At 43.9% G+C, this 11247-nt stretch overlaps 1 protein-coding gene across 1 annotated transcript in view; it reads left to right on the forward strand.

Moving 5' to 3' along the window:
- Nucleotides 1–10431, forward strand: part of LOC139559626 (protein-glutamine gamma-glutamyltransferase K-like) — a 48321-nt gene extending 37890 nt beyond the window's left edge. The window contains exons 8-14 of the mRNA XM_071375776.1: nt 6027–6165; nt 6426–6618; nt 6796–6949; nt 7221–7505; nt 7766–7926; nt 8733–8869; nt 9972–10431. Coding sequence (XP_071231877.1) covers nt 6027–6165; nt 6426–6618; nt 6796–6949; nt 7221–7505; nt 7766–7926; nt 8733–8869; nt 9972–10116 — 1214 coding nt within the window. The 3' untranslated portion in view covers nt 10117–10431. The remainder of the gene's footprint in view (nt 1–6026; nt 6166–6425; nt 6619–6795; nt 6950–7220; nt 7506–7765; nt 7927–8732; nt 8870–9971) is intronic.
- The last annotated feature ends 816 nt before the right edge of the window (nt 10432–11247 follow it).

Consider the following 11247-nt stretch of genomic DNA (forward strand, 5'->3'; position numbering starts at 1 on the left):
CCATATCTCGCTTTGAATTCAATAGGATCTTGGTTGACAATTGACCAGCCTCAGAATTCCCACTTCCTGTTTGGATTTTTTCTCAGGTTTTTGCCTGCCATATGAGTTCTGTTATACTCACAGACATAATTCAAACAGTTTTAGAAACTTCAGAGTGTTTTCTATCCAATACGAATAATAATATGCATATATTAGCAACTGGGACTGAGGAGCAGGCAGTTTACTATGGGCACCTCTGTGCACCTTTCATCCAAGCTACTCAATACTTCCCCTGCAGCCATAAGAAGTTAATGCCACCGCTGTGTCAGTTTTCAAAAAAACTTTACGGAATAAGCACACCATGCAATAATCTGAGTACGGCGCTCAGAGACCAACACCACCCAAACAGATATCCGCCATGTTGGAGTCAACAGAAGTCAGAAATAGCATTATAAATATTCACTTACCTTTGATGATCTTCATCAGAATGCACTCCCAGGAATCACAGTTCCACAATAAATGTTTGATTTGTTCAATAAAGTTCATAATTTATGTCCAAATACCTCCTTTTTGTTAGCGTGTTTAGCCCAGTATTCCAAATTCATGACGCGCGATCACTAGGAGCAGACGAAAAGTCAAAAAGTTCCGTTACAGTCCGTAGAAACATGTCAAATGAAGTATAGAATCAATCTTAGGATGTTTTTAAAATAAATCTTCAATAATGTTCCAACCGGAGAATTCCTTTGTCTTCAGAAATACAATGGAACGCAAGCTAACTATCACGTGAACGCGCATGGTCAGCTCATGGCACTCTGGGAGGGACCTTACTCAATCCCCTCTCACTCACCCCCACTTCACAGTAGAAGCAGCAAACAAGGTTCTAAAGACTGTTGACATCTAGTGGAAGCCTTGGGAAGTGCAATATGACCCCATAGACACTGTGTATTTGATAGGCCAAGAGTTGAAAAACTACAAACCTCAGATTTCCCACTTCCTGGTTGGATTTTTCTCAGGTTTTCACGTGCCATATGAGTTCTGTTATACTCACAGACATCATTCAAACAGTTTTAGAAACTTCAGAGTGTTTTCTATCCAAATCTACTAATAATATGCATACATTAGCAACTGGGACTGAGTAGCAGGCAGTTTACTCTGGGCACGCTTTTCATCCAAACGTGAAAATCCTGGCCCCTAGCCCAAAATAAACTAAAGTAAAAAAGGTAACACAATAGAATAACAATAATGAGGCTATATACAGGGGGTACTGGTACCGAGTAAATGTGTGTTGGTATAGGTTAGTCAATGTAAATAAGGCAATATGAACATGTAGGTAGGGATAAAGTGAATATGCATAGATAATAAACAGCGAGTAGCAGCAGTGTAAAGAAATGCAAATAGTCCGGTTAGCCATTTTATTAATTGTTCAGATGTCTTATGGCTTGGGGGTAGAAGCTTTTAAGGAGCCTTTAGGACCTAGACTTGGGTCTCCTGGGCCGCTTGCCGTGCGGTAGCAGAGAACAGTCTATAACTTGGGTGGCTGGAGTCTTCTCCAGTGATGTACTAGGCCGTATGCACTACCCTATGTAGCGCCTTGCAGTCGGATGCAGAGCAGTTGCCATACCAGGCGGTGATGCAACCTGTCAGGATGCTCTCAATGATGCACCTATATAATTGTTTGAGGATCAGGGACCCATGCCAAATCTTTTCAGTCTCCTGAGGGGCAATAGGTGTTAACATGCCCTCTTCATGACTGTCTTGGTGTATTCGGACCATGATAGTTTGTTGGTGATGTGGACACCAAGGAACTTGAAGCTCTCGACCCACTCCACTACAGCCCCGTCGATGTGAATGGGGGCATTCTCGGCCCTACTTTTCCTGTGGGCCACGATCAGCTCCTTTGTCTTGCTCACGTTGAGGGAGAGGTTATTGTCCTGGCACCACACTGCCAGGTCTCTGACTTCCTCCCTATAGGCTGTCTCTTCGTTGTCGGTGATCAGGCCTACCACAATTGTGTTGTCAGCAAACTTAATGATGGTGTTGGAGTCACGCTTGGCCATGCAGTCTTGGGTGAACAGGGAGTACGGGAGAGGACTAAGCATGCACCCCTGAAGGACCCCTGTGTTGCGGATCAGCGTGGCAGACGTGTTGTTGCCTACCCTTACCACCTGGGGGCGGCCCGTCAGGAAGTCCAGGATTCAGTTGCAGATGTGTTTAGTCCCAGGGTCCTTAGCTTAGTGATGAGCTTTATGGGCACTATGGTGTTGAACACTAAGCTGTAGTAAATAAACAGCATTCTCACATGGTGTGTTCCTTTTGTCCAGATGGGAAAGGGTAGTGTGGAGTGCAATTGAGATTGCGTCATCTGTGGATCTGTTGGGGCGTTATGCGAATTGGAGTGAGTCTAGGGTTTGCGGGATGATGGTGTTGATGGGAGCCATGACCATCCTTTCAAAGCACTTCATTGCTACAGACGTGAGTGCTACGGGGAGGTAGTCATTTAAGCGGGTTACCTTGGAGTTATTGGGCACAGGGACTATGGTGGTCTGCTTGAAACATGTAGGTATTACAGACTCGGTCAGGGAAAGGTTGAAAATGTCAGTGAAGACACTCTCCATTTGGTCCGCACATGCTTTGAGTATACATAATGGTAACCCGTCTGGTCCCTACAGAGAGCGTGATCACACAGTCGTCCAGAACAGCTGGTGCTCTCATGCATGCTTTAGTGTTACTTGCCTCGAAACGAGCATAAAATGCATTTTGGTCATCTGGTAGGCTTGCTTCACTGGGCACCTTGTGGCTGGGTTTCCCTTTGTAATCTGTTATAGTTTGCAAGCCTTGCCACACCCGACGAGTGTCAGAGCTGGTCTAGTAAGATTCAATCTTTGTCCTGTACTGACGCTTTGCCTGTTTGATGGTTCGTCTGAGGGAATATCGGGATTTCTTATAAGCATCTGGATTAATCCAGTAGCTCTAGCCTTTAGCTCATTGATGATGTTGCCTGTTATCCATGGCTTCTGGTTGGGATATGTACGTACGGTCAATGTGTGAACAACGTCATCGATGCACTTATTGATGAAGCCGGTGACTGATGTGGTATACTCCTCAATGCCATCAGATGAATCCCGGAACATATTCCAGTCTGTGCTAGCAAAACAGTCCTGTAGCTTAGCATCTCTGTCATCTGACCACTTCTGTATTGAGCGAGTCACTGATACTTCCTGCTTTAGTTTTTGCTTGTAAGCAGAAATCAGGAGGCTATAATTATGGTCAGATTTGCCAAATGGAGGGCGAAGGAGAGCTTTGTACACATCTTTTTGTGTGGAGTAAAGGTGGTCTAGAACCTTTTTCCTCTGGTTGCACATGTGACATGCTGGTAGAAATGAGGTAGACGCAGTAACAATATCATTATCCATCACATCCTGTTATGTGTCTAGTTTGTCATGCTTTTCTAATTAGTTTCTCTTTGTAACAGAACACCCTTCATACTGAGTGCAGGCCAGGGTGGCCCTCACTCGGTAGCTGACCCCAGAGCAGCACATAGCAGTGCCTCTGATAGGGTCCCACAACTGATATCTACCCAAAATACCCCAACAGCATTCCTTTCATTCCTAACACTTTGTTAGGCACATTTGTTGCTGACTCTCTGGCAGTGGTGGAAAAAGTACCAAATTGTCATACTTGAGTAAAAGTAAAGATACCTTAATAGAAAATGACTCAAGTAAAAGTGAAAGTCACCCAGTAAAATAATATTAGTATTTGGTTTTAAATATACTTAAGTATCAAATGTAAATGTAATTGCAAATTTTTTATTAAGTATCAAAAGTAAAAGTATAAATAGTTTCAAATTCTTTATGTTAAGCAAACCAGACAGCACCATTTTCTTTTTTTAATTTATTTACGGAGAGCCAGGGGCACGCTCCAACACTCAGAGATATTTACAAATGAAGCATTTGTGTTTAGTATGTTCTCTTGATAAGTGCAGGAATTTGATAATTTTCCTGTCCTGCTAAGCATTCAAAATGTAACGAATACTTTTGGGTGTCAGGGAAAATGTGTAGAGTAAAAAGTACATTATTTTCTTTAGGAATGTAGTGAAATAAAAGTAAAAGTTGACAAAAAAAGTTAAGTAAAGTACAGATACCCAAAAATCTACTTAAGTAGTACTTTAAAGTATTTTACTTAACCCTTGTGTTGTCTTAAGGGTAAAAAATGTTTAACAGCAGAGAAAACCCCCTAAATGATGTTTTTTCAACAACATTAGAAAAAGTGAAACATCGCCTTTGTTCATATTTCCATGAAAGCTGTACACCACCAGGGTACAAAGATTGTCTTAGGGTCATTTTTGACCCGGCAGTTCTAAAATAATTTACACACCACAAAAACCACAAAGACACACACACACACACACACACACACACACACACACACACACACACACACACACACACACACACACACACACACACACACACACACACACACACACACACACACACACACACACACACACACACACACACACACACATAAACACACACACACACAATGAGAAATTGAGATTATCTGTGCTACTGATTGAACTCAGCTAGCAGCTCCTGAAGAGGAAGATCACCATGGTAGGCACAGTTAGAAAGAACAAGCCTGAGCTTCCCCCTGCACTCCTCGCAACAAGGGGGAGCGAGGCCTTTATCAAAGTTTGCCTTCACCCCAACCACCAATCTAGTTTCTTACCTCCCAAAGACGAACAAGAATGTGGTCCTCCTAAGCACACTGCACAAAACGGCTGAGATCAGTGATCGTGAGGACAGGAAGCCAGCCATCCTGGACTACAACCACAACAAAGGAGACGTGGACAACCTGGACAAGGTGATTGGAACTTACAGCTGCAGGAGGATGACTGCCCGCTGGCCCCTGGTCATCTTCCATAACATCATCTTGTCCAGGTTGTCCATAACATCACTGATGTGTCCTCATAAAATGTCTTCATGATATGGAACAAGATCAACCCTACCTGGATGCCTGATAAGCGGAACAAGAGGAGTGTGTTCCTGGAGCAGCTGGGAAAGGCACTTATAACCCCACACATTCAAAGCAGGGAGCGCCTCCCCCACACAGCAGCCTCTGCAGTGCTTGTGAAAGCTGTTCAGGGGGCTGATTCTTGTCCTGATCCACCTGAGGCTGCAGTTGGGGCAGGCAAGAGGAGGAGATGCCAATTCTGCTCCCCAAAGAAGGACTGTAAAAACAAATACTATGTGATGTACATGTGAGAAATACATCTGCAAAGTCCATGTACATACGCTTGCATACTATCCTACATGTGCTAATTAGAGTATCTTATTTTATTCTTATATATTGTTGTTGTTTATACACCTTGTGGGGGGGGGGGGGGCAATGGTTAAAAAAATGGGAGAAGACTAGTATTTTGTAGTTGAATTCCTCATTGTACAGTATATAAGAATATATCACTATGTTGCCAAAAACGTTCAAGACTGTTATTGTTTCCCTTCAATAAAATGCATTCAAAACTACTTTCTACACATTTCTGCAACTTTCTTAGGCTATACAAGTGCTAGCTCTAGCTAAAACATGTGTTTAAACCTATGCAGTACCTTTAGCAACAATAATAATAATAAACCTCTACTTTAGTAAAGAAAACAATTATGGCACGTGTTGTAATAAAAATGAGTGGTGTCCACTGATTAAATGCAGTCTTTCTGCATTGTGCAGAGGGAAAACCCAGATATTCACAAAGTTTGTGATGAATGACAGGTTGCTTCTTTATGCAAAATAGACTTGGGGTTTAAAATTCAATTAAGCTGCTTTTACTTGAGGGGTTTAGTGAAGGCGGGTCATTTTTGACCCGTAGGACAAGGGGAGTATACAGAATGTTAAGACTACACAAGGGTTAATATATATACTTTACATCCCTGCTCTCTGTACGATCTTTTGCTTGCTTTTCATATCTGTGTCAATGTTGTTCATGCCTTGCCTCATTTCTGCTCCTCGCTCTCCCTCCCCCTCCTTTTCATTTTCTCTCCATTTCTCAGTGCTCAGGTGCTTGGGTATACCGTGCCGTAGTGTAACAAACTTCCAGTCGGCCCACGACACAGACGTCTCACTCACCACAGACATGTATTTTGATGAGAATATGGAGCCGTTCAACGAACTCAACACTGACTCTGTTTGGTGAGTTATCATCCACTTTAAGTAGGGCCCAGTTTTCCTGGTCACATCAAATGCACCTAATCTGCCACAAGTTTAAAGTGTGCCACTTTAAATACCCATTGCCTTGCCACACAAATCATACTCTATAAAAAGGCCCAGGAGATTTTCCTGACCATGTGACTGGATCAAGAAAAACACCAGGCTCTATTTATATAAATAGATGTCTATGGTCAAACTCCTGGTCCTAACTATGTAATCTCAACCCCTCCTCCTCTCTGTAGGAATTTCCATGTATGGAACGACTGTTGGATGGCCAGGCCAGACCTTCCTCCTGGTAACGGCGGCTGGCAGGCATTAGACGCCACCCCGCAGGAGACCAGCCAGGGGACCTTCCGCTGTGGCCCTGCTTCTGTCACCGCCATCCGCACCGGCCAGGTCTACCTCAAATACGACACACCATTCATCTTTGCTGAGGTGAGCACTATGGGAAGGAGATGGTCGAAGATCTAGGATCAGTTTTTCAGCTTAACCATCCCAAATCTCAAAATAGAAAGGGAATGGCAAAACTGACCTTGGATAACTACCTAGGTTTGATCAAAGATTGCACACTTTCCCTACTTCTCCTGTCTGTCTCTGTGTGTGTCTGGTCAGGTGAACAGTGATAAGATCTACTGGCAGAGGAACCTGGATGGTATCTTCACTCAGATCCAATGTGAAAAGAAGGCCGTGGGCCACTGCATCAGCACCAAGGCTGTGGGCTCTGACAAACGCGATGACATCACACACCTGTACAAACACACCGAAGGTACAGTCATGTCATCATACACTTCAAAACACTGTCAGAGGGTAGCTTGGCAACCATACACACACATAAAAACACTAAGGTTCGGATGGTTACCTGTACAAAGACAGTAATATCAGAGTTCACATCTGAGGCTCTGAGGAAACATACTATTAAACATACTATTAATGTATTAATTGTGCAGACATCGGGGATAGATATTTACACACCAAAGTTTCCAGCAGAATACTCTCTCCTCACCCCCTTCCCTCTCTCACCACTCTCCCCCCACCAGGATCAGAAGAGGAACGTATCGCCGTGGAGACGGCCAGTCGTTATGGCACCAAGCCTGATGTGTACTCTACATCCATGGCGGAGGACGTGAGCTTGGAGGTGAAGATGGAGGGAGAGGGGCCTCGTATGGGGGCTGACGCCCAGCTGACCATCGTCATGACCAATTTGAGCTCCCAGACCCGCAAGACCACGCTACACATCCAGGTGGCAGTCATGTACTACACCGGGGTGCTGAAGGGCACCGTCAAGAAGGACAAGATTCCTGTGGTGCTCAAGCCCAATGAAGGTTAGTAAGCAAAGGGAGTGGCTGGAGGTGGAGGGTGTTCTTAACCCCTGCTACAGGGTCAGATATTTGTCATACTCCTAATGGTTAAGGTTAGGATTGGGGTAGGGTAATCTGATCCTAGATCTGGATCAGCAGCTAGCCCCACTGCCACCATTTCAGCTCAGTCGCCGTAATATAAAAAATAGTCTCCAACGTGCATCCTCCATCCTCTCAAATGGTCCCTGTAGAATGTGTAGTAATCTCTCTCTGTTCCTCCTCAGTGAAGACCATGGAGTGGGTCCTGCCCTACCATAGCTACCAGGACCAGCTGGTGGACCAGGCTGCTCTAATGCTGACTCTGTCTGGACGGGTCAGTGAGACCCAACAGGTGCTGGCCACTCAGACCAGCTTCAGGCTACGCACACCCGACCTCAACATCGAGGTAAGACACAGTTTAGCATTAACACAATCTGTTACTGGGATTCAGGATATACCTTTTTCATCTTTTGTAAATTCGATGGTCAATAAAGCTGTTTAAAATTGAATTTCAAACAGTGTAGAGACCTTTTTTTTTTTTAAATCAATGGTATACAATATGCTGGTTATGTTAAATTCTATCAGAATTTTTTTTTCCCTCAGTCTCTATTAACATATACTGTACAAAAATATAAAATGCAACATGCAACAATTTCAACGGTTTTACAGAGTTCAAGTTCATATAAGGAAATCAGTCAATTGAAATAAATTCATTAGACTGGGCAGGGGCGCTTGGTAAACTGGCCCACCCACTGGGGGGCAAGGCCAGCTAATCAGAATGAGAGTTTTTCCCCACAAAAGGTCTTTATTACAGACAGAAATACTCCTCAGTTTCATCAGCTGTCTGGATGGCTCGTCTCAGATGATCCCACAGGTGAAGAAGCCGGATGTGGAGGTCCTGGGCTGGCGTGGTTACGCGTGGCCTGCAGTCGAGGCCGGTTGGACGTACTGCCAAACACAACAATTGAGAGAAATAAGCTTTTTGTGCATATGGAACATTTCTGGGATCTATTATTTCAGCCCATGAAATTATGGAACCAACACTTTCCATTTCCATGTTGCTTTTATATTTTTGTTCAGTATAGTATCCCAAAACAAATGTAATGCCACAGAAATGAAGTACTGATGTCTTGACTCAGGACCATGGCACAGACTGCATACTGCACAGATAAACAGTAGAGCTGAAAATAATTATTGTGTTTGTTTCCTCAGGCTGTAGGGGAGGCGGTGGTAGGTAAGAAGATGACAGCCAAGATCACGTTCACCAACCCTCTGCCACGTACACTGAGGGGCGTGGTGCTCAGGGTGGAGGGACTGGGCCTGCAGGAGCTCAAAGAGGTGGTTGTGGGGTAAGACACTAACCACCTCTATTAGCGTGCTGTTACCCTGCTCTCTCCTCTCTCTTTCACTTTATAACTGTCAATTACAGTAATGATATTCCTTTCGATCTCTCTCCGTATGTATATCAACTCCTCTGTTTCTCTCCGTCCCTTTCCCAGTTACTCTTAGGGATGGGCAAAGGGCGGCACACGAGCCGCATGCACATAGATCAATTTCCCTCCCCCAATAATTAAAAATATATATATTTGGGAACTCAACTTACTGTTGAGAGTTAGAATCAATTTTGTGTTTGTCCATCAGCAGTTTGTTTCTTGTTATGTCAGTCACTGACAGTCACTCAATTAGCCCGTTTTTAGGTTTTTAATCACCAAGTCATTGTCAGCTCAAGCTATCTCTAGCAAAACCCATGTGCTTGACCATACGTCCAGACTAACTGCAGGAAGCTAGAGTGGAAACCATCTCTTTAACACAGCATTGGTAGGACAGAAATACCTGACCGTTTGTTAAGTAAATAATTGTTATATATCCAACAAATGAGGTAAATACCTATTTTCTGTCACGCCAGCTATCTAAACTTGTAGTAATCATGGTAACTATAAGGTTACTACAACTGGGGGGCCCCCCCATTGATTTTGTTAGTCACTCTCACTCAGATATATTAAAAACTGAAAACATTTCTCTCTATCCTATGGCAGAATGTGTAGAATTGCAGGAAAGTAGCTTTAAAACGGCACATTTTTCTCTCCGTCCCATGGAAAAATGACTAGAATTGCATAAAATTTGTTATAAAATTGCAAAATCTTATATCCGCCTCATGGCAAAATGTGTAGAATTGCAACAAACTTTAAAACTGCAACATTTTCTCTACGCTCCATGACAATGTGTAGAATTGCAGGAAAGGAACTCTAAATGTTTCTCTCTCCGCTGTCGAGAGGGCGAGCCACTAAAATGTTTCACTTAGAGCGCTGACTTCATGTGTGGGTATGGATGTTGTTACCCAGACCCTTGAGCCACTGCGGCCCCTCATGATGAGTTCAGATTTTTTGTGGGCCCCCATCAGTTGCTCATCCCTGCTTTAAGTAATAACTCTTGTCTCTCTCCTCTCTCAAGTGATGTTGGGAGCCACTCTACGGTGACTCGGACAGAACACTTCATACCCACCCAGGCTGGACACAGGAAGCTGGTAGCAGCTCTGGACTGTAAACAGCTGACACAGGTGCACGGGGTTGCTGACATTGTTGTCCAGGACCAATGAGAGGGAGCCTTCCACTGCTCTCTCCTGTCCACTTATCTGGTGTTTCATTCAAGTCTCCTAAAAGAAAATGGGAAGCCTTTTATTCAGTTTTACCATGATTTGAGTATAATATTATTTTTTCATGCTGTCATGTAATTATGGAAATACCCTGATCTTTGGATGAAGTTGTACACTACATTGTTTTACCAGAGTTAATGCTTTTAATACTCACGTCATATTTTTCAAATCAATCAAGTTTATTTGTCACATGCTTCGTAAACAACAGGTGTAGACTAACAGTGAAATGCTTTCTGACGGGCCCTTCCCAACAACGCAGAGAGAGAAAAAGGGATAAAAAGTAAAATAATAATTTGAGGAATAAATACACAAAGAGTAACGATAACCTGGCTATATACACGGGGTACCGAGTCAATGTGCTGGGGTACGAGGTAATTGAGGTAGATACAGTAGGTAGGGATAAAGTGACTAGGCAACATGATAGATAATAAACAGCAGTAGCGTAAGTGATGAATAAAAAGGGTCAATGCACATAGTTAAATAGTTAACCTTATGGCTTGGGGGTAGAAGTTGTTCAGAGTCCTGTTGGTCCCAGACTTGGTGCCACGGTACCACTTGCTGTGGTGTCAGAACAAACATTCAATTATTTGGGAGGCTGGCTGGCCTTTCTCTGACACCGCCTGGTAAGCTCGGCCCCAGTGGTGTACTGGGCCATAAGCACTAGCATCTGTAGGGCCTTGCGGTCAAATTCCAAACAGTTGGCAAACCAAGTGGTGATGCAGCCAATCAAGATGCTCTCAATGGTGCAGCTGTATAACCTTTTGAGGATCTGAGGGCCCATGCCAAATCTTTTTAGCCATTGAAGGGGAAGAAGCATTGTCGTGCTTTCTTCAGGACTGTGTTGGTGTGTGTGGACCATAATAATTCCTTAGTGATGTGGACACAGAAACTTGAAGCTCTAGGCTCCGTCCACTGCAGCCCTGTCGATGTGGATGGGGGCGTGCTCGGCCCTCCTTTTCCTGTAGTCCACGATCAGCTTCTTTGTCTTGCTGACATTGACGTCGAGGTTGTTGTCCTGGCACCACACTGCCAGGTCACTGACTTCCATATAGGCTGTCTCATCATGGTCGGTGA

The sequence above is a fragment of the Salvelinus alpinus genome, chromosome 30 (genome assembly GCF_045679555.1).
Source record: "Salvelinus alpinus chromosome 30, SLU_Salpinus.1, whole genome shotgun sequence".
Classification (NCBI taxonomy): domain Eukaryota; kingdom Metazoa; phylum Chordata; class Actinopteri; order Salmoniformes; family Salmonidae; genus Salvelinus; species Salvelinus alpinus.